Source organism: Leptonychotes weddellii, chromosome 8 (genome assembly GCF_054177405.1).
Source record: "Leptonychotes weddellii isolate Sample4059 chromosome 8, ASM5417740v2, whole genome shotgun sequence".
NCBI lineage: Eukaryota > Metazoa > Chordata > Mammalia > Carnivora > Phocidae > Leptonychotes > Leptonychotes weddellii.
Genome location: NC_138376.1, coordinates 66,008,581 through 66,031,919, shown reverse-complemented (window position 1 = coordinate 66,031,919; position 23,339 = coordinate 66,008,581). Strand labels below are relative to the sequence as shown.

The 23,339-nt window shown below is 38.8% G+C and overlaps 1 protein-coding gene and 1 non-coding gene across 5 annotated transcripts; both read left to right on the top strand.

Moving 5' to 3' along the window:
* The first annotated feature begins 1,193 nt into the window (after positions 1 to 1,193).
* Positions 1,194 to 22,429, top strand: SRSF12 (serine and arginine rich splicing factor 12). 4 transcript variants are annotated; one of them, XM_081828629.1, is made up of 5 exons: positions 1,194 to 1,428; positions 10,554 to 10,660; positions 11,955 to 12,056; positions 12,207 to 12,348; positions 17,477 to 22,429. In XM_081828629.1, the coding sequence occupies exons 1-5, from the start codon at positions 1,364 to 1,366 to the stop codon at positions 17,844 to 17,846; spliced, it is 786 nt and encodes a 261-aa protein (XP_081684755.1). In that variant the 5' UTR covers positions 1,194 to 1,363; the 3' UTR covers positions 17,847 to 22,429. The 4 variants fall into 4 exon arrangements, with proteins under 4 accessions (XP_081684755.1, XP_081684758.1, XP_081684757.1 ...); XM_081828632.1 differs by lacking the exon at positions 10,554 to 10,660 and adding an exon at positions 10,783 to 11,129 and having other exon boundaries at positions 1,225 to 1,428; positions 11,933 to 12,056; XM_081828633.1 differs by lacking the exon at positions 10,554 to 10,660 and adding an exon at positions 11,019 to 11,129 and having other exon boundaries at positions 1,292 to 1,428; positions 11,945 to 12,056.
* Positions 15,416 to 15,532, top strand: LOC115941097 (U5 spliceosomal RNA). The gene has a single exon (XR_004075850.1). It is a non-coding gene; the product is annotated as a U5 spliceosomal RNA (small nuclear RNA).
* Positions 22,430 to 23,339: the final 910 nt, after the last annotated feature.

The following is a 23,339-nucleotide window of genomic DNA, read 5'->3' as shown; positions in this document are numbered from 1 at the left end:
GTCTAGCCCTGTGACTGCTGTGCCAAAGCAATTCCCTTTTGAACGAATGGGCACTGTTCCAGAAGTGTTTCTAAACCTTGGGAAGCTGTGAGCTGTGTAGGATGACCCTATTATTTATCCACCAAAATCGACCACTTCTGAGAATAAAAAGGGGTCCTATTAAAAATTACAAGTTACCTGGTTACAGTTCTGGGTAATAGGCTGTGCCAACCACAAAAGCAAACCTGAAGGAGGAGAACTAGAAAGGGCTGGGCTACATTTTGGAGCAAGGAAAAGAGGATACTTTAAATTTGCTTACTTGCCACTGCATTTTCAGCGCTTTCTTCTACATCATATATTCATTTTTTCATTCGTTTATTGTTGGACCCTCTCTCTACAGTGTAAGCTCTGAGAGTTGGGACTTGGCCTGTAGTGTTCACTGCCATATCCCACACCTAGCACAGTCCCTGGTGCATAGTAGACCCTCAATAAACATCTAAATGAATGTACCCACAGCTTTTGAATAGTATGCCCTAAGGGAATAATGGATGAAGAATCTAAACACAGACAAAACCCGAATCCTCACAGTTTGAAAATCTTATTAGGCTCAGGCCTAAAGGGACAGGAGTAGGAACAATTGCTAAGGTCTCGGACTGAGGATGCAGGGATGAAGGCCCCGGTGGCCATCCAGCTGTTCAGCAGTTAAACTCGGTCTTCATCCCCACTCACTCCGACGACGCCCGACACCCTCTCTCCGGATCCTCTAACCCCTAGCTCAGCTTCACCTCCTAGGACCCGTCTGGCCTCCACCGTCCAGACACACTCGGACCCCAGCCGCCCGTCCCTCGATCCCTCGGACTCCAGCCTCCAGGCCTGCCCCCTCCCCGGATCCCCGCGGACCCCTGCACCGCCCCACCCCCAGATCTCCTCGGAACCCGGGGACCCTCCGCACCGCCCCGTCCCGGATCCTCTCTTGCGCCGCCCCCTTCTTCTCAGAACCCCTCGATCTGCGGGACGCAGCTCCGTTCCCTCCCCGGATCTCTTCGGACCCTGGAACTGCCGCACAACCCCCTTCCCAGATCCTCGCGTACCCTGCACCGCCCCCTCCTCGGATCCCTTCGATCTTCGGGAACCCGCGCCGCCCCTCCCCTGATCCCCCTCGGCTACGGCCCCGCCCCCACACGGTCCGCACGGACAGGCTCGAGCCGCGCAGCGTCCCCCCCCCACCCCGCCCCCGCGCCCGCCTCTGCGGCTGCGCGCTCGCGGGGCCGAGGCCGAGGGGAGGGGGTCGCGCCGGGGGCTGGCTGAGCTGCTGTGGCGGCAGCGAGAAACGGAGCGAGCCCGGCGGCCGCGGGCAGGCCCGGAGGCAACGGAGGAAGCGGTCATGTCGCGCTACACGAGGCCCCCCAACACCTCCCTGTTCGTCAGGAACGTCGCGGACGCTACCAGGTGAGCGGCGGCGGCCGCCGCAGGTTGGCGCGCGGGGGAGGGGCGGGGTAACGGCAGCATCGCGGAGCCCAGTCGCGGCCCGGCGGCTGTGCCCGGCGCCTCCCCGCCGGCCAGGCCCGGGCTTTCCGAGGAGGCGCCCTTCCCGGGGGCGGTGCGAGCCCTCGGGCTACTCGGGGCAGGGGCGGGACTGGCTCCTCCGCCCTCCCGGCCCGCGTTCCGCCCAGGCGCAGCGCACACCCGCGGCAGGGCCCGGCGCCCAGGGGATCGGTTGGTTGCCCATCCCCTGCTCGAGCACCGGCGGCGCGCAGGCTGCCGCTTTCCCGGTAGCCAGAGGGCCCTCCCTGCCCCTGGCTGAGAGTGTTTTCGCTTGGCGCCTTTGTCGCCGGGCCCCGATAAAGCTGCGCGTCCTGCGTCCTAGATGAAGAATTGGGCATGGTGAGAAGGTATAAAATAATGCGTACCTTGGGCCTTACAGTTTCGGTTCCCTCAGTCTGGTCTACTTACAGGCGATGCCGGTGACATTTTATTTGTTACACAATACAAAGGATGGCTTCAGTGAATCAGATTTAAATGTTTTTCTATGAAGTTCAGAGTTCAATATAAACACCCATGATAACGGTTTGCATAGACTTCCCTGGTCAAGTGTGATGCTCTCAATCTACACATTCTCCTCCCCGCCTTGAGAATTTTTGTCTACATAGTGCTTAAAGATAACTATTAAGGAATGACTACTTCATAAAGCACTTTTCCCTTAATAGACACCAGAGGGAATGACTGAGAGTGGGATAGGGGCATTAAGAGACGTTTCCATTTCACTGGGTTTCCTTAATTTACTCCCCGCTCAACCTTTTTAGGTATGCAATATTATCTTTATTGTACATAAGGAAAAGCTGAAGCTCAGAGTTTTAATTTACCTGGGGCTTCATGGCTACAAATATATTGGAGCCCCGACTCCAGAGCCATATGGAGTAGTCATAATTTACCTTAGAGGAGTAAATGTTAAATATTTTTTTATTTGATCCCTACTATTATGTACGTCACAGCTATAGACTGAGTTATTATACCTTAATTAACATCTAAAAGATGCCTGTGTTTATATTTCTCCTCTCAACCTGTTTATCAATACATTACATAGAAAACAAGCAAAATTTATAATTTGGACAGGGTAAAAAAAAAAATTCTCACAATTAAACAGACCACTTGAATGCTAAATAAGTATCAAGCCTCTCCAGTGTGTCTTAAAAAAAAAAGAGGTTTCCAATTCTGATGGCCACCAGCCAGGGTAGTATGAATGTGTGAAGTTGTCAGGTTATAAGGCAAAATAGGATGGTGTGGACTTGTCAGGTTATAAGGCACAATAGGATGGTGTGGACTGTAGCAAATGGAAAGGAATAGGTGCCATCTAAAGGGGACAGCAGCTGGTACTACTAGCTCCAGCTAATAACTACTGTGTAGACATTTGGACTTGTTGCCACATCATCCTAATTTTCTAAAGAAGTCAGAAAACTGTGTGTGTAAACTGTGTTTCAAAATGTTGGCGTTTATTAAGTTGAATCGTATGAGATTCCCATTTTTGTTGATTTAAAAGCTATGAAATATTGGCAGTTTTGTGTTTCAGCACACCTTAAAAATTTTTTAAACATTGGGCTGACGAAATAAAACACATCAGCAGGTGACACATGATCTCTAATCTAGATAATCCACCATGAGTAATCAAGACTGAAAACTGAGATTTGTTGATTTCCTTTTACAATTTTTTCACCACTTTTTAGCACTGCCCCTGGGGGCAATCACCTAGGAGGTTTGTGTTAATGGAATAGTAACTGCTAACATTTGTTGAGTATTCACTGTGTGATAAGCACTGTACTAAACACTTTGTGTATATTGTCTTATTAAATTTTTACAATAACCCTATAATGTATATTCTTCATTAATCCCATTTTACAGATTAGAAACTGAGGCTTAGAGAAATTTTTTTTTTTTTAAGATTTTATTTGAGAGAGAGTGACAGAGAGAGAGCATGAGCTAGGAGGAGAGGGAGAAGCAGGGAGCGCTGAGTAGGGAGCCCAACTCGGGACTTGATCCCACGACCCTGGGATCATGACCTGAACTGAAGGCAGATGCTTAACTGACTTGAGCCACCCAGGTGCCCCTAGAAATTAAGTATCTTACCTAAAATTACACAGCTACTGAGTAGTTTTGTGAAGGTCGAATCATTACATGTAACCTATATTAAAAGCTTTTTCGGGGCACCTGGGTGGCTCATTCAGTTAAGTGCCTGCCTTCGGCTCAGGTCATAATCCTGGGGTCCTGGAATCAAGTCCCCCATCGGGCTCCCTGCTCAGGGGGGAGCCTGCTTCTCCCTCTGCCTTCAGCTCCCCCTGCTTGTGGTCTCTCCTGCGTGCGCGCTCTCTGTCAAATAAATAAAACCTTAAAAAATAAAACAAAAGCTTTTTTGTATGAGATGGCATGCGGTATAAGTTAACTAGCAATATGGCAACTAGACACATTTTTTTAAATTTATTTTTTAATTTTAATTTTATTTTTTTAAGATTTTATTTATTTGACAGAGAGAGACACAGCGAGAGGGAACACAAGCAGGGGGAGTGGGAGAGGGGGAAGCAGGCTTCCCGCGGAGCAGGGAGTCCGATGTGGGGCTCGATCCCAGGGTCCTGGAATCATGACCTGAGCCGAAAGCAGACGCTTAATGACTGAGCCACCCAGGTGCCCCGCAACTAGACACATTTTAAGTTAGCTTTAACATTTAGTATGCTTATAAAGAAAATCACTGGGATAAATGTTAAAACAAATGGCATAAAATTATCTGTATGGTGTGATTTCAATTATATTAGTATATGAAGAAAGGAAAAACTATAGAAAATGAGCCTGGAAAGAAATCCATTTGAATGGTTTTCTTTTTCCTGTTTTCAAATTTTATTTAATAAAATGTTAGTTTTATAATAAAGCCAAATTTCATTTAAAATGTTTCTTTGCAGTAGCCATTTTAATATATGCCATAAAGCACAAGACATTAAACGATATTATGGCTTAGCATAAAATTTGTTAGGAATGAAATTGAGTACAAGAACCAAAGAAAGATTTAAAAATTTTTAAAGAGACGCCTAGCTGGTTCAGTGGGTGGAACGTGCAACTCTTGATCGTGGGGTTGTAGGCTTGAGCCCCACGTTGGTTGTAGAATTACTTAAAAAAATAAATACAATCTTTAAGAAAAAACACATTTTATGATGTTATAATATGTATTATTTTTCTTTTCACTGGTGAAGCAAGATCTGGATCAGGAAGAATACTTTAATATCTTTGCTTTTTTACCATGTAGAAGAGTAATTTTTTTAAATGTCAGGTACAGTTTTCTAATGGAACAAAGTAATGTCCAAATCCCAAATACAACATTCCCATTTTGATGCATAATACCATGTCGGGTTGGGGAGCAGCCATCAGATACCTTCTTTTGGACATAGCATTTTTTGGTTATAGTGTATGTAAGGATATTGATATTGATGGTGGTATAGAAAAAGCATTAAACAGAATTCAGCAAGATTCATGAGAAAAAATGTCAGCAAATTATGAATAGAAGGGAACTTCCCTAGTCCAGTAAATGGCATGTATGAAAAGCCTATAGCTGACAAGATACTTAATAGTAAAAACTGAATGCTTTCCCCCTAAGATCAGAACAAGCCAGGGGTGCCTGGTGGCTTAATTGGTTAAGCATCCAACACTTGATTTCAGCTCAGGTCATGATTTCAGGGTCGTGAGATCCCCGTGTTGGGCTCTGAGCTCGGTGTGGCGTTGCCTTGAGGTTTTCTCCCTCTGCCGCTGCCCCCGCTTGCTCTCTTTTTCTGTCTCTCTAAAATAAATAAATCTTAAAAAAAAAAAAAAAAGCCAATGATGCTGTGTCTCTCTCTGTCAAATAAATAAATAAAATCTTTTAAAAAAATTAAAAAGAACAACAAAAAAAACAATAAAAATCTACAATACAGTGCCAAGAGAAATTAAAGAAGACAGCATAAAACTACAATACAGTGCCAAGAAATATGAAAGAAGACAACGTAATTTGATAGACATACCATGTTCTTGGATTGGAAGACAAAATATTAAGTTAATCAGTTTTCTCCCAAATTGATTATATTATAGATTCAAGGCATCCCTGATCAAAGGCTGTTAAAAAAATAGAAACTGGCTGGCTCAAAAGAGTGTGCGACTCTTGATCTTGGGGTCCTGAGTTTGAGCCCCACATTGGGTATAGAGATTAGTAAAAAAACAAACTTTCAAAAAACAAAACAAATAAATAAAAAAATAGAAATTGACAAGTTAATTCTAAAATATATTGACATACAAAGGATCTAGAATATTCAAAATAATCTAGAAAAAGATCATTGAAGGTGGAAGACTTACACTACCTGACATAAGACTTACTAAAAATATATAGTAATCAAGACAGTGTGATATTGGCCTAAGTGTAGACAAATAAATCAATAAAACAGAATAGAATCCATAAATAATCCACACAGAGTCAAATGATTTTTGACAAAGATACCAAAGCAGTCCAGGGGAGGAAGGAAAAATCTTTTCAACAAATGGTGCTGCAACAACTGGATTATTCATACTGGGAAAAAAATGAACCGTGGCCTCACATGATAATTTGAGCTGGATCATCATTTGAAATGGAAAAGATAACAATATAAAACTTTTAGAAGAAAACATAGTATATCTTCATGATCTGGGGATAGGCAAAGATTTCTTATGGACAAAGAAAGCAATTACCATAAAAGAAAAAAGAATATGGATAAATTAGATTTCTCTAAAATTAAAATTTCTGTTCACTAAAAAAATACCATTAAGCAAGTACAGTAGGCAAGCTACAGATGAGAGAAGATATTCACAAAACATATACACTGGGATGCCTGGGGTGCGCAGTTGGTTAAGCATCTGCCTTTGGCTCAGGTCACGATCCCAGGGTCTTGGGATCGAGCCCCACATCGGGCTCCCTGCTCAGTGGGGAGACTGCTTCTCCCTCTCTCTCTGCTGCTCCCCCCTGCTTGTGCTCGCCCTTTCTCTCTGAAATAAATAAAATCTTTGAAAAAATGGGCAAAAAACTCCAGCAGACACTTCACAAGGAAAAGTAACACATGAAAAAGTGCTCAACATCATTTGTCATTTGGGAAGTGCAAATTAAAACCACAGTGAGATTCCACTTAATACCCGCTTGAATGGCTAAAATTAAAAAAAAAAAAAAATGACAAGTTTTTTGATAAGCACCAAGTGCTTACAAAGATTGGCACAACTGAAACTCATACATTGTTGGTGGGAGTATAAAATGGTACAACCACTTTGCAGAACTGTTTGGCAGTTTCATAAAAATTACATATATACACATCCTATTTAACTCAGAAATACTGCTGGTAGGTATTAACAGGAAAGTATTGGCCCATACACATGAAAAGATGTATCTAACTGGTTGTTAGGTAAATTAAAATTAAACAACAATAAGATACCCATTCACTTTTCATCCATCAGGATAAGAATTAAAAATGTTAATGAGGAAGTGGAGCAGTAGGAATTCTTATGCAAGTGTTGAGTATAAGTTGATTTGGTCACTTTGGAGAATGTGTAGTGAAGCTGAAGATAAGCATACTCTCCAATTCACCAATTGCATTGTGATACATCCCAGGCATCTCACAGAGCTCCCCAAAGCACATGTATTTTAATGTATGCTGCAGCACAATTTGCAATTAAAAAAAAAAGGCAGCATCTTAAATGTTTATCCACAGAAAGATGGATGAGTAAATTGTGGTTTATTAATAATACCAGTACAGAGTTAAATTGAGTGAACTAGAACTACGTAGAGAAATCGCAAGGGAGGAGAAGGCAAGGAGCAAATTTATACAAATTATCTGATACTGTTTATATGAAATTTGATATATAAACACTTAAGTATGGATATAGTCATTTGCAGTAAAAATAGAGTTATGGAGGGATGCCTGGCTAGCTCAGTAGAGCCTGTGACTCTTGATCTTAGGGTTGTGAGTTCAAGCTCCATGTTGTGTATAGAGATTACTTAAAAAAAATACAAAGTTATGCAGAGGAATGATGAACACCGATGATTGTTTCTAAGGTAGAAGAATATAAATGTAAATGTCTCATTTCTAAAAAAACATTACTGAAAATGATGACAAGTATTGAGATACAGTGAATGCTGTTGGTGGGTATATAGGTGTTTGTTTTATGCTCTATTTTCTGAATGTCAAAATAGATGACACCAAAAATACAAAAATGAGAACAAAACAACAGCTAACAGGTGTAGGAGTGGTGACAGTGAATGGGAACCAGCTCTTTTGAGAAGTTTGGCTCCTTCAGACTCCTGTCACCCTTGGCTTCTGGGATTCCAATCCTCCCTGACACACGTTGCCCCAGCCTTCTTTTATACTATCTAGGATCCTTTCCCTATCAGCCACTCATATTTGGTTGATGGGATTGATTGTCTCAGAAAATATTCATTTAAATTCTAGCTTTGCTGCTGGCTCTATGTACCTCTGGGCAAGGTAATTTCTCTTATTCTCAGTCTCCTTGATTATTAAATGGGTAACAGTAATATCACATGGTACTCTATTTTGAGTGCCTACTTTGTGCCAAACAACTATGCTAGGTACACTGGTGAAGACAGCCATTTTAAAAGTGATCCTCAACACTGATTCTCAGAATTGCCTGTGAACCCTTAAAAAAATTAAACCTAACTGGGGCCCACCATGGGAGGCACTAATTGGGTCCAGGGTTAATGCATCAGGCTGGAGTACCTTTTCTGTAACATTTCCTTCACAAAAGATTCCAATATTCAGGAATGGTTGAGAATCATTACTCTTTTGTCCATGTTCTGTGGTAGCAGGAATTGTTTTCCTTGTTCTCCATCACATCCCTAGAGTTTGCCCATAGTAGGTGCTCAGTAAGTGTTTGTTGAATGAATAAATGAAAGAAAAAGACATTGTCACTACCCTCTAAAGATAATAGTTTCAGGGAAGGCGGACAATTAAATGTTTTATATGAAGTATTAAATGAAATAATAAATAATAAAAGTATAATAAAGTATATTATGTCAATTGCACTGCCTTGTATATAGTGGACATTTAATCATAGTTGAATTCATATCTTTAGCTTAATTTTTTTTTTTAAGATTATTTTCAGAGAGGGGCGCCTGGGTGGCTCAGTCGGTTAAGCGTCTGCCTTCGGGTCAGGTCATGATCCCAGGGTCCTGGGATTGAGCCCCGCATCGGGCTCCCTGTTCGGCGGGAAGCCTGCTTCTCCTTCTCCCTCTCCCACTTCCCCTGCTTGTGTTCCCTCTCTCGCTGTGTTTCTCTCTGTCAAATAAATCAATAAAATCTTTAAAAAAAAAAAAAAAAGATTATTTTCAGAGAGAGCACAAGCAGGGGGGAGCGGCAGGCAGAGGGAGAAGCAGGCTCCCAGCTGAGCAAGGAGCCCGATGCAGGACTCGATCCCAGGACCCTGGGACCATGACCTGACCTGAAGGCAGACGCTTAACCGACTGAGCCCCCCAGGTGTCCCTCACATCTCTAGCTTTAATCACTGACTTCTAGTCTGGAGAAGAAAATAAAACTAATTTGTATAATCATAATTTTTAGTTGTTTACAGGCCTCTTTTTTTTTTTTAAGATTTTATTTTTTAAGTAATCTCTGTACCCAGTGTAGGGTTTGAACTTGGAACCTAGAGATCAAGAGTCACATGCTCTGCCTGCTGAGCCAGCCAGGTGCCCCTGTCTATAGAACTCTTATGGATGTTCTACCATCACCTCAAATGTGGCATTTCTTTCGCCTCCCTCTTCAACTTTTCTTTTCCAGCTGTCTAATTTTTGTCACTGACACCATCTTTCTTCCATTTGCCCAAACTAGCAGCTTTGCAGTCATCTTTAAGTCTTCTTTCTGCACAATATGTTTTGAAGTACTCTTACTTCTTCTTAGCCATGTTTTGTGCTCATAACTTGGTGTTGAACCTCTAAGATCTCCATGAGGCAGTAAGGTATAGTGGTTAAGAACATAGACTAGTGGGTGCCTGGGTGGCTCAGTCGTTAAGCATCTGCCTTCGGCTCAGGTCATGATCCCAGGGTCCTGGGATCGAGTCCCACATCGGGCTCCCTGCTCGGCAGGAAGCCTGTTTCTCCCTCTCCCACTCCCCCTGCTTGTGTTCCTGCTCTCGCTCTCTCTCTCTCTGTCAAATAAATAAAATCTTTAAAAAAAACAAAACAAAACAAAACCTAGACTAGTGTCAGGTTGTGAGAGTTTGATTCTAGTTCTGTCATTTGCTGGCTTGGTGACCTTACGTGAATTCATCTGTCTGTGCCCTCATCTGTAAACAACCATAGGGTTGTTGTGAGAATTAAGCGGTCTTAAGGTGAGCAGTGGCTCGATTATAAATGCACTATAATTGTCAGCTGTAAAAGCTAAGTATTTTGTCTCTTGAGTTAGATTGTTACTCCATGAAGACAAATATGCTAAATATTCCTTTGGTGCCCCCTCTTTACTACCTATGATATATAGGAGGTTTAAAAATATTTGTCAAATTTAAGAATACAGTAGTTACTTTGCTTTATGTTTAAAAGTAAAACATCCATTTTTTCTTTAAAGCCTGAGAAATAATTTTAGGACTTCTTTAGAATCTAATTCTTGCGATCTGAAAACAAAATGAACATAAACATGAAATTACAGTGAGGTAAATGAATGTGTTCTTAATGAAATAGGGTTAATAGAATTCTTTATATTGACAATTGAAATATGGTATAATAGAAGTAACTTCCAAAGATGGATAATAACTTTCCTGGGTCACTGTTTCCCCAATCTGATTAAGCATAACAGCCACCTGGAGTGCTTATAAAAATACAGATTTCCAGCCAGATCTTTTAAATCGGAATCTCCAAAAGTGAGGCCTGAGGATTTTTCTTTTTTCTTCCTTTCTAAACCCTGGGTGATTCTTACGACAATTTTAGATAATACTAGTCTAGATAATATACTTTCTTTTGAAGGTTTCAACTGGATTTCCATAGGCAAAATATTTTAATCCAGATATTCATATTTCTTTGCCTTATTTCTAAAACACTTCAGGCCTGAGGACTTGCGCCGTGAGTTTGGTCGATATGGCCCTATAGTAGACGTTTACATTCCACTTGACTTCTACACCCGCCGCCCAAGAGGATTTGCTTATGTTCAATATCCTTTGTTTTACTGTGTGCATGTGAATGTACTGTATACGTGTGCAGATACGCATGTGTATTCAGGAGCATATGTTATATGAGATTAATATTGCCTAATTGTGTTTATTTCTTTATCTCAGAAAATCTAAAGCAGTCCACAGTAGCTGGCAAGCGCCCCCCAGTTTGAACCAACCTGTTAGCTAGAATCCAAGCATAAACCGAGCAGGCGAGAAAAAAGGCACCTAAAGTTCAAGCATCAAGGAGTAAAGAGGGAGGGTGGACACAGATATAAAGACCTGGAAGAGGGGAAGTCTTTATCAAGCAAAAGACAAAGCCAACACCAGGTTGAGACTTCGGCTTTCCTACATTTATTCAGAGTTCCAGAGTCAAAGCCAAGTCTGATTTTGTTGGTTCTTCGTCTCTTATAAAGTCCATCTTGCAAGCCTTAAAGAGTAAAGGTCAAGGTTCAAGATCAAGTGACATTGAGGTAATTGCCAAAGTCTCATTTTGTATTGCATTTCTTGAGCTTTTTCTGTTTTCTATTTAAAAAAAATTTAACCAGTGAACAGCCTCCTAAAAGATAGCTATATAGTCATTTTATATAGTTTATTTCCATTTTAGTTAGGTTTAATATATAATTTACATAGATAAGGAAGTTTAGTGGGATATTACAAACCAGTATATGTAATTCCAGATGTTCACAGATTGCTTTTGTGTTTTTTTTTATAATTATATCCCAAGCAGTAAGAACATAAAAGTATTTTAAAGTAGTAGGTTCAGAAGTAAATATCATTTTTAAAGGTATAATGTTTTAGGTTACATGTGTTTGTGCAGTTTTGTTTGTAATAAGTAATTTCTCCTAAACGTCATAATTAAAACACTTTTTAGTGAAAGAGTAATTGTAATTTCAGAATAAAGGCTTTTGCATGCTGATTTTTTTCAGTGAAAAACCTGAAAGAAGGGAGTGAGTCCTGTACAGTTTATTTTTTAATACTAGCCAGGGTTAGACTTACTTTTTTCTCATAACCTGTTTCACATTATAAACGCATACTGCAGCTACACTAATGTGTACATTAAAAGTATAGTTACGCGTTTGTTTCTGTTCTTTTAGATAGATTCTTCTCAATCATAACGGGGAATTTGTTTTCATAATAAAAGTGAAATTCTTTCTGATTATATATATGTATATAGGAGATATAAGTTTAATATTTGGAGTTGTTTTTCAATTTCATGTCACGTGTAAATAATTCTTTAAAAATAACATTTTTACTTGATATCTGACGTTCAAAGTATCCTTAACAGCTAGTCATATTTGAAGATGTTCGTGATGCTGAAGATGCTCTTTATAACCTCAATAGAAAATGGGTATGTGGCCGTCAAATTGAAATACAGTTTGCACAAGGTGATCGAAAAAGTAAGTGCGACTAAACATTAGATCTTATTTATTCAGCAGAATGACTTTTAGCTATGACAGATTTTTCTTATTTCAAATTCTTTCAGAAAATACTACTACTAAAGTAGCTGTTACTGAGGTTTTCAGGTAATAAATTATTTCATATTCTAGCACCAGGCCAAATGAAATCAAAAGAACGTCACCCTTGTTCTCCAAGTGATCATAGGAGATCAAGAAGCCCCAGCCAAAGGAGAACTCGAAGTAGAAGTTCTTCATGGGGAAGAAATAGGAGACGGTCTGATAGCCTTAAAGAGTAAGTACAAAATACAAGAGGATTGAAAACTTAATTTTCTACTTTTTCTGGAAGACATTTTAAAGAGTTTTCGGAAGCAGGCCACAAGAATAATCTTATTCAATATACATACAGATCAACTTTTGTTAGAAAAATATGCTCTTAGGGTGCCTGGGTGGCTCAGTCAGTTAAGCATCTGACTCTTGATTTTGGCTGAGGTCACGATCTCAGGTTTGTGAGATCGAGCCCTGCATCCGGCTCCATGCATCCAGCTCCATGCTGAGTGTGGTGTGTGCTTAAGATTCTCTCTCTCCCACTTCCCCTTCTTCCCTGCTACCCCCCCTTAAAAAAAAAAAAAAAGATATGCTCTTCTCTATTTGAAATGTATTGTTACTTAACTTGGGTTTATTGGATACCTTCCAGTGTTTTTATTTCATGGCAGATTTAACTTTAAACCTTTTTAATAGAAAAATAATATGGGCTGAAGAAAAAGACAAATTTTAAAATGTGCACTTGACAAATAAAATGAAGAATTTTATTTTATTTTTAAAGATTTTATTTATTTGATAGAGCGAGCAAGCGCACAAGCAGGTAGACTGGCAGGCAGAGGGAGAGGGAGAAGCAAGCTCCCCAGTGAGCAGGGAGCCCGATGCGGGTCTGGATCCCAGGACCCTGGGATCACGACCTGAGCTGAAGGCAGATGTTTAACGGACTAAGCCACCCAGGCGCCCCAAGGAATTTTAAATAAATAAAATTTTCCCAACTGAACCCAGTAATTAAGAATCTTAAGTTCTGAAGATTAAAAACTCATAAGAAATAGAATCACTTGTGAAAGGAGGTTGAACCTAAAATTAATGTAAGTCAATATATTTATAAAAGGTAAGTTATTTTCAAAGATAAATTCTAAGTTTGGTATTATAAGAAGACACGAAAATAGTAAGTTTTTCAGAAAAAGATTATTTGCAGTTTATCCATTTTGTTAGCCAGGAGTTTCTGTTATAATAATAGTAAATCACAATGGGAATTACTTGGTGAAGCTATTTAAATAATAACTGAAATTGTATTAGCATGCCTAAATTCTTAAGTAATTGTAGTATTTATCTTGAGTTTTAATGCTGTAATTTTTTCATAGACATGTATAATTTAAAGGTAAATTCTGTCCTTGCAGCGCCTGGGTGGCTCAGTTGGTTAAGTATCTGCCTTGAGCTCACTTCATGGTCCCAGGGTCCTGGGATTGAGCCTCACATTGGGCTCCCTGCTCTGCAGGAAGCCTGCTACTTCCTCTCCTTCTCCTCCTGCTTGTGCTTTCTCTCTCTCTTTTACTCTCTCTCTAATAAATAAAATCTTTAAAAAAAAAAAAGAATAAAAGTAAATTCTGTTCTTAAAGATCAGCGCTGGGGCTCCTGGCTGGCTCAGTTGGTATTCTTGATCTTGGGGTCATGAATTCGAGCCCCATGTTAGGTGTAGAGTTTACTTAAAAAAAAAAAGAAAAACAGCATTTGCACTAATATTCTCTTTCTGTGAGTAATACACTTAGCTGGGGAGGGGCGCCTAGGTGGCTCAGATGGTTAAGCGTCTGCCTTCGGCTCGGGTCATGGTCCCAGGGTCCTGGGATCGAGCCCCGCATCGGGCTCCCTGCTCAGTGGGGAAGCCTGCTTCTCCCTCTCCCACTCCCCCTGCTTGTGTTCCCTCTCTCGCTGTGTCTCTCTCTGTCAAATAAATAAATAAAATTTTAAAAAAATATATACACTTAGCTGGGGAAAAACAAAAAATGTCCGTCATTTGTCCCAAATCATCATTGGAGTATCAGGAATAGAATGAACCACATCTTGTAAGACAATACTGTTTTGCTTTCTGCTCATTATAACATCATTGCTTAACCTCCCTGACCTCAGTTTTTTCATTTGTAAAATTGTATTATAAAGAATGCAAATCTTACCCAGCTCTTGTTATATTCATAAGGATCAGATTTTGTGTCTGCATATGTGTATGTGTGTATATGTAAATGAGGCAGAATTGGTATAAGCCTAAAAAAATGATAAGTAAATACAGAATATGTGGTATTATCTTAGACTAAAAAGAGGTCTCTCATTTTGTTTTTAGTGGATATGGATTAAAAAAACAAACTAGTTTGTTGCTATCCACTGGATTATGATGAGCTCTTTGAGGAGCAAGGACTTTTGTCTTATTCATGCTTATATCCCCAGCACTTAGCAGTAGTCCTAGCTCATGTCAGGTATTCCATAAATTTTTGTTGAATTCATACTTCAATGAATGTATATATATATTCCTGAAAAATTGCTCCTCAGCTGCCTTAGCCCAAATATAGCATCCTCCCCCTTTTTTTTTCTATGTTGGATTTTTTTCTGAAGGATAATTTTCCCATTTGGCTGTCTACAACAGGAATGAAATTTAATAATTTCTTTTTTTTTTTAAGAGAGGGAGAGAGAAGGTGGGGAGGAGCAGAGGGAGAGAATCTTAAGCGGGCTCCACATTCATCACGGAACCCGATGTGGGGCTCAATCTTACCACCCTGAGATCCTGACCTGAGCTGAAATCAAGAGTCAGATGCTTAAACGACTGAGCCACCCAGGTGCCCCGAAATTTAATAATTTCTAAAAGCCTGTGCTTTTATTCCAGAATATATTCTCAATCAATGTATTTATACTGTCCAGTGTTCTTTATTCCTTCCTATAATTCCACACTTCTGAGATTATTTTCTTTTAGTCTAAAAAATTTTTAGTATTTCTTACAGTACAGGTCTGCTGGCAGTGAATTCTTTCAGCTTTTGTTTATCTGAAAAATCTTCATTTTATATTCACTTTTGAAGGATTTTTTTGCTGGGGACATAATTCTGGGTTGGCAGGGACTTCTTTTGTATTTATGTATGTATGTATGTAAGTAATCTCTACACCCAATATGGGGCTTGAATTCATGACGCTGAGATCAAGAGCTGTATGCTCTACTGACTGAGCAAACCAGGCACCACTTTTTCCCTGCTTTTAAAAAATAATATTATTCTATTGTTTCTTGATATTTATAGTCAGCTGTCAGTCTTAATGTTGCTCCTTTGAAGGTAATGTGTCTTATGCTCTGGTTTCTCTTCAACTCATATAAATCTTTCACTTTTTACTAAAAGATTTCCATGGAGACGAACAACTCTGGGTCTTAAACCAATTTTTCAAGGCCTTGTTTTAACACGGCTGTAAAAAAAAATAAAAATAAATAAAGGTAATGTGTCTTATTCTCCAGGGTTTACTGAGCTTCTTGAAATTGCGAGTTGATACCCTTCATTAATTTGGGAGAATTCTAGGTCATTATCTCTTTAAATATTGCTTCTGCCTCATTCAGTTTTTCTTTTTGACTGTGTGACTGTGTACTGCATATCTCTTATGCTCTGTTATGGATTTCTTAAAATTCCTTTTCTTTCCTTGTGTTTCAGTAGATATGTTTTTCTAATAACCTGTTTTACAGATTAGTTCACTTTTTCTTCTGCTATATCTAGACTGCTGTTAAATTGATCTAATGACTTAAATTTCAGAAATGTATTTTCAGTTCTAAAATGTCCATTTGCTTCTGTCTATAGATTGCAATATTCTCTTGAACTTTTCTATTTTTAAATCTGTTTTGCCTGTCTTTTCTTCCTACTTCCTTGAACATACAAGTCACAGTAATTTTTTTAAATTCCTGTCTGAATAATGCCAATATCTGTATTACTTTGGGTCTGTTTTTTTTTTCTTTTATTTCCTTTGCTTTTAGTAATTTTTATCTATTTTTCACATACCTCATAATTTCTTTATTGAATGTTGGACATTGTTGACAACACTTTGGATGATAACCTCCAAAGAAAATTGTTTTCTTCTAGCAGGTGGAGTATTGGTAAATCACCTTGATCTGTCAAGGCTTGGTTTGAGGCATTGTTAAGGTTGATTTATTTTAGCTTTACACTTACTCTTAGGGGGTGGTCCTTACCTGTAGGATATGGCCCTTATGGGTTTTTTGGGGTTTTTTTTTTAAGATTTTATTTATTTATTTGAGAGAGAGAATGAGATAGAGCATGAGAGGGGAGAAGGTCAGAGGGAGAAGCAGACTCCCCGCCGAGCAGGGAGCCCGATGTGGGACTCGATCCCGGGACTCCAGGATCATGACCTGAGCCGAAGGCAGTTGCTTAACCAACTGAGGCACCCAGGCGCCCGGCCCTTATGGGTTCTTAACTGAAAGCGTGGGTTGTTACTCAAGGTTCCTTGACCTTTTGGGGGCTTGAACTCCAGCCTCTCTCCCCAGCACTGTGTGTCTGATAGAATTTCAGCTTAATTCTTGAATATTCCCACCTGCTATGTTTGCTGACTTCTTGGAGTCTCATCCTCTATGTGCACAGCTTAAAAGATGGCCAGTGACTTGAAGAGAATTTATAGGCAAATTTTAGGAGATTTTTTTGTCTGCCATTCCCTCCTGAGATTTTGCCTCTTTAGTCCCAACCATTTTGGTAAATCTGAATCCTAACTTGCCTCTTCAGCTTAGTCAAATAGCCATTTTCTGGTTGGGTTCAGTTTCCCCCTGCCAGCATTTGGAAAATGGTCTTAGTTAAAAGAGCCATGGCTTGTAACCCCTCAAGTTCTCCTAGGGTTGGTTATTCTCCAGTGCCTTTAAATAGTTGTTATAATGTTATTTAGCTCTTGTGTGTGTGTATATATATGTTTTCTACGGGAAGATTAGGCTAATACACATTGTTCTATCATGGCAGGATTCAAAAGTCCTGCATCTGGTTTTGTGTTTGTTTTTATAAGCATTATTTGACATACTTTAAAAAATTACTTTCTCTTTTTTTTTCCCTTCAAATTTTCATACCTCTTGGGAGTTGTATAACCCAGATTAAACATGCAGGGCATTTTTCAGAACTGACCCATATCATAAGATAAATGTAGCAAAGCAAAAATCTTTTGGTCATAGATTCTAGTATAACAAATATTACAAACTTGTTACTTATGTTTGAACTAAAAGTATGCAAAATAAAATTGTTTCTTTTAGTTTATCCAGGAAAAGCATAATATTATATAAAGTGTATAAATTCCTGAAATTGCTGTTTCCTAACCTTTCATTAAACGTTTTTGTGTAAAATATATACTCTTAACGTTATGAATGTTTGCAGGTCTCGACACAGGCGATTTTCTTATAGCCAATCTAAATCTCGCTCCAAATCACTACCACGGCGGTCTACCTCAGCAAGGCAGTCAAGAACTCCAAGAAGGAATTCTGGTTCTAGAGGACGGTCAAGGTCCAAGTCCTTACCAAAAAGGTCCAAGTCAATAGGAAAATCACAATCAAGTTCACCTCAAAAGCAGACTAGCTCAGGAACAAAATCAAGATCACATGGAAGACATTCTGACTCCATAGCAAGATCCCCTTGTAAATCTCCCAAAGGGTATACCAATTCTGAAGCTAAAGCACAAACAGCAAAACACTCTCATTTTCGATCACATTCCAGATCTCGGAGTTATCGTCATAAAAACAGCTGGTGAACAGCCACAGAAGAGCGCTACATAGTCTTGAATGTGTTATTAAACCTCTCATTATGTTAAATAAAAATTCTTCAAGGCTTATAGAAAATGTGAGTTACTTTGGGCATGTGCAACAAATAAAATCTCTCTAGTTCTGGGTTAATAAAGACTTGGTCTCAATTTAAAGGGCCCATACCACAAATTATGATGTGTCTGATATGTCACCATTTTATGGACCGTTTTTTGTTTACATTGTGGCAGAAGGATACTTTTCAAAGGAAATGGGTAAAATGAAACTAATGTAGAAAATTCTACTTGGATATGAAGTATTAGTAATATTAATGATACCTTTTACAAAAATATTTTTTACTTTAAAGCACTTTTACTTTCATGTAAAAAGTAATTATGACTGTATAATTACATAGGGCAGACTTAAACTGCTTGACAACGTATGTCTCTCTTATATCTTCTGTTTAAACTTGGGCCAGTTCCTAGTGGATATTAGTTCATATTACAAAATTCTGACATTCCTAAAAGTAGAATTTATATAGAGATCAAGCATTCAAAAGATACATTCTCTCCTGAGCTCAAAAAACTTGTATTTTTACTGTGTAGAACAGTATAGATAAGTTGACATTAAGTTGCATCCTGTACCATGTTCATTCACTTCAGAAGTATCAAAACATTTTAAAAATACTGAATTTTGAATGGTTGGAGACTACTCTAAAAATCATGTGCAGCACTCATAATCCAAAAATACTCATATTAAGCCTTATACATTTGAAGAGTGGTACATTTTGTATAAAAACCATATTTTATAACATCATTTCTACATACCTACTTTTCATCTACTACTTAATTTTTTCTTTTTGGAGTTCAGCTCAAGACTTTAAATTGTATAGAATAAGTCCTATTATTTTTTAAAGTGTTTAGTATCTTGTATTAAGGAATTCAAGACTGCATCCTCAATAAGCTTTGTGGTATTCAGATTTACTTTACACTGCCCTTCATTTTTATAAACCAAATAACTTTATTGATATTGCTTTTGTAGTAGTTAAAACAGAATTTCTTTAAAAATGTGTTTGTAGTTTATGTTTTTCAGAGGGTTTTGGTAGTATTTGTGATAAAATGGTTTTGCATATGATTATTATAGGGGATATATTTATAGAGTTCTACTTGTGTACGTACTTTGTTGAAGTATATTGAAAATTAAAAGTTCTCAGCCCATATAGTTAATATTTGTAACTAGAGTGCTTAAGAAAAAAATCTGTCTTATATTTTTGGCATATAGGAGCCAGTGTTGCTTCTATTTTTTTTTTTAAATATAAATTCCACTTTGCATTTTTGACCCTATGTAAGAAATAACTTTACAAAATAATTTATATGCTGGTAATATTTGGACAAGTACTATAAATTCATGTAAACTGTACAGTACTTTCTGAATACATTTTCTTTATTTAATCATAATAGCAAAATCTTTGAAGTGTTCAGCTGTAATAAAATTTAGTCATAAAATTATGTGGCACTGTTGAAAATCTAAAGGATAGTCCAAAGAAAGAACAAATATTAATAGTGATGTTTCATATTTTCTAAATAAATGTTTGGGTTTATCCACACATACATGCAGTAATTTGAAATACTAAGTAGGAATTGATTATCGTGTCTATACTTTGCATTTGATTATGTCTTAGTAAAAAGTCAATACAGCGGTATTTCTGAAGATGCTTATCCTTTGATTTGCCTCTGACTTGGTTTTCCATTGTAATCTTTAGGCTGCTTAGGAGGATACTCTTTGATTTGATGGAAAAACTGGAATAATAATAGTTCAGACTTTTTGAGCATTTACTTGGCACTGCTTTATAAGATTTACATTATTCACTCATCATCACAAAAGCTATATGAGATAAGTACCACTGCAGATAAGGAAAGTGAGATGCAGACAGGTTCAGTGATAACCACTAGGTCACACACTCTTAGACTTGGGAGTGGACAGTGGCTGGGCTCCAGACAGCCCCTCCCTGTCTGTTACACTTTTTGGAAGAGAAATCTTTGACAGATATATGCTAAACTAAGAGAATGTTTAGAGGGAAAGGAGAAAATAGAATTAGGAAAATGATTATAAGCTTTCAGTGTAAATGGGTTCTGTGACTAAGTGGAAACTGACAATTGTGCTGGTTCCTTGAGAAATTGTCTTCTGGGTATATCTCTTCTAGGATTCACTTTTGTTATAGAATTGTTTCTTGGACCATTTAGGAGAGGATACTTAGGATAAGATTGTTAATAAATAAAGCAAATGTTTTACACATCTGTGATCATTTCCTTTAAAGACAATATATTTACTCAGGTACTTCCCAAGTTTAGTATAGGAGAACTCCCAGTCTACATTTGTTCAGGATCAGAGGATAAGTTAATGTCAAAGAAAATAAAAATGGCCACTACTATTTGTTTTCTTTCTCCCCATGAATAATACGCAATTTCTGGGGGCACCTGGGTGGCTCAGTCAGTTAAGCCTCTGCCTTCAGCTTGGGTCATGATCCCAGGGTCCTGGGATCGAGCCCCATGTCGGACTCCCTGCTCAGGGAGGAGTCTGCTTCTCCCTCTGCCTCTCCCCCCACCACCCCAACCCCTCGCTTGTGTTCTCTCTCTTGCTCACCGTCTCTCAAATAAATATAATCTTTAAAAAAAAATAATTTCTGTATAGCAACTGATACTTGGAGCTGCAAACAGTGGAATATACCAAATTTTTTATTTGAAGCCTAGGATTTCATCTTGCACTGGGCTAAAACTTATTTTTAAATGAAAAGAACTAATTTCGGGGCACCTAGGTGGTTCAGTCAGTTATGCGTCTGATTTCGGCTCAGGATCTCAGGGTCCTGGGATCGAGCCCTGAGTCTGGCTCTGTGCTCAGTAGGGAGTCTGTTTCTCCCTCTCCCTCTGATCCTCCTCCCCACTTGTGCTCACGCTCTCTCTCTCGGTCTCAAATAAGCAAATCTTAAAAAAAAAAAAAACTAATTTCAGGACTTTATATATTTGTAGTGTTTACTTGAGATGCGGCTGTTGTATTACAAATAAGAATGTCTACCTTTATTCTCATCCCACTGCAAGAGGCAAAATTAGTAAAAATCTGAAGAAGTATTTAGAAATACTTTTACGATTCCTCTAAACTATATTAAAATTGTAATTTCTTAGAATTAAACATAAAAATTTGTTTTCCAGACAGGTGGTAGAATATCTGGAGTATTTGTATGTAGATAAATATATGCTACTTAGGGGCACTTGACTGACTCAGTTGGTAGAGAATGACTCTTGATCTTGGGGTGGTGAGTTTGAGTCCCACACTGAGGGTAGAGGGTAGAGTTTACTTAGAAAAAAAAAAAACACACTGTACTTAGTATGGTCTGGTGCAGAAATGTTACCTTGGCATCATGGAACCAAAACTTCAGGTCTAGGCCCTGTAGATTTTCAGACAAGTCCATGACTTGCAAGAGTTTAAGGACCAAGTGGTTCAGTGAGACCTGGTTTTTGGAGTCAGAACTTAACCTTTAACTAGAAACATTTTCAAGTATTAAATGATGATTATGCACCTTAGATCTAAATCCCTCCCTTGATGAATAGGGTATTTAGGATCATATCATGAACTCTGGCATTGGTTTATAAGGTCAGTTTAGGCCTTCTGGAAAATTTATGTCTTGTATGCCTTTAAAAAGATGTTTATATCACCCAGGTGATAGACATTGGGGAGGGTATGTGCTATGGTGAGCGCTGTGAATTGTGTAAGACTGTTGAATCACAGACCTGTACCTCTGAAACAAATAATACATTATATGTTAAAAAAAAGAAGATAGTAGGAAGGTTAAAATGAAGGGGGTGAAATCGGAGGGGGAGATGAACTATGAGAGATTATGGACTCTGAGGAACAAACTGAGGGTTCGGGGGGGGGGATGGGTTAGCCTGGTGATGGGTATTAAAGAGGGTATTGAATGGAGCACTGGGTGTTATATGCAAACAGTCATGGAACACTACATCAAAAACTAGTGATGTATGGTGATTAACAAAATAAAAAAAGATGTTTACAAAATTAAGCAAATTAAAGATAATTGAGTCAAGAAGCTTTTTTGGAAATAGACTCTGATAGAAGTGTTTGACATAACAGGTTGATTCAACTACTCTCAAGTTGATATAATAATGACATATCATTTTTTTACTTAAAGGAATCATGTGGAAGATTGAAATAAAAAGTACAGACTATTATACCCCATCAGTAGTATTTTCTCCCCCAAATTGTAATGTTTTTATTCTGTTTGGGGGAAAGGGCTATATGAATCTTACATTCTAGGAATATACTGCAACTCTGAACTTATGGAAATAAATAGTATCAACTTGGGGTAGATGGGTGCAGAGTAGATTGATGGTTACTGTTTTTTAAAAGTAGGTGATTTGGGGACGCCTGGGTGGCTCAGTCAAGCATCTGCTTTTGGCTCAGGTCATGATCCCAGAATCTTGGGATCAATTCCCGCATCAGGCTCCCTGCTCAGTGGAGAGCTTGCTTCTCCGTCGACCTCTGCACCCCCCCAACTCTCTCCCTGTAGCTCTCTCAAACAAAATCTTTTTTTAAAAAAAGGTGACTTTAAGTATATGGTTCATAGATTTCAAAACACCATATTCAACCTACATGTTTATAGTAAATTACAAATTAAAATCAATATCTTACTATATGTCAGGTTTCAGGTTCTTTCAGAACACTGACCAAAAACTTAGAGGGTCAGTCTCTTCAGATGAGAGAATGCCTAGCCAGTAATTAGTACTTAGTCATAGAAATGGATTGATTGCATGTTCATTACTGTTTGATCTTAGGTGTATGATGAGTAGTTTCTCAGAAAAAGTGTAATTGAAACACGAAGCAAAATGACTACTTCTCTAGTTTGTAATTCTAAGAACGAAATGCCTAAGTACTATACACTTTTTAGAAAGGGCTTCATAGAGGTACATTGAGGAAAACCAGAATTCTTTGCTACAACCACCTATTTTCTAAAGAAATAACTACATTCTAGTTTTCTTAGCTTACCCTAATGATAGAGACTTAAAATGCTGTTGACTTAAGTTTCAAGAAAAATCTCAGCATAAAATAGTCTTCCAAGGGTGCCTGGGTGGCTCAGTCGGTTACGTGTCCGACTCTTGATTTCAGTTCAGGTCGTGATATATCAGGGTCCTGGGTCAAGCCCTGCATCGGGCTCTCTCTCTCCCTCTGCCCCTCTCACTGCTCACATGGGCTCTCTGTAAACCAATCAATAAAATCTTAAAAAAAAAAAGTCTTCCGGGCGCCTGGGTGGCTCAGTTGGTTAAGCGACTGCCTTCGGCTCAGGTCATGATCCCGGAGTCCCGGGATCGAGTCCCGCATCGGGCTCCCTGCTTGGCAGGGAGCCTGCTTCTCCCTCTGACCCTCCCCCCTCTCATGTGCTCTCTGTCTCTCTCATTCTCTCTGTCTCAAATAAATAAATAAAATCTTTAAAAAAA

Excerpts from the sequence above, each read along its gene's own strand:
- SRSF12 (XM_081828629.1), top strand. The coding sequence starts at position 1,364 with ATGTCGCGCTACACGAGGCCCCCCAACACCTCCCTGTTCGTCAGGAAC. Across the intron at positions 10,661-11,954 it reads AGGATTTGCTTATGTTCAAT|TTGAAGATGTTCGTGATGCT; the intron begins ATCCTTTGTTTT and ends AGCTAGTCATAT. Across the intron at positions 12,349-17,476 it reads CGGTCTGATAGCCTTAAAGA|GTCTCGACACAGGCGATTTT; the intron begins GTAAGTACAAAA and ends GAATGTTTGCAG.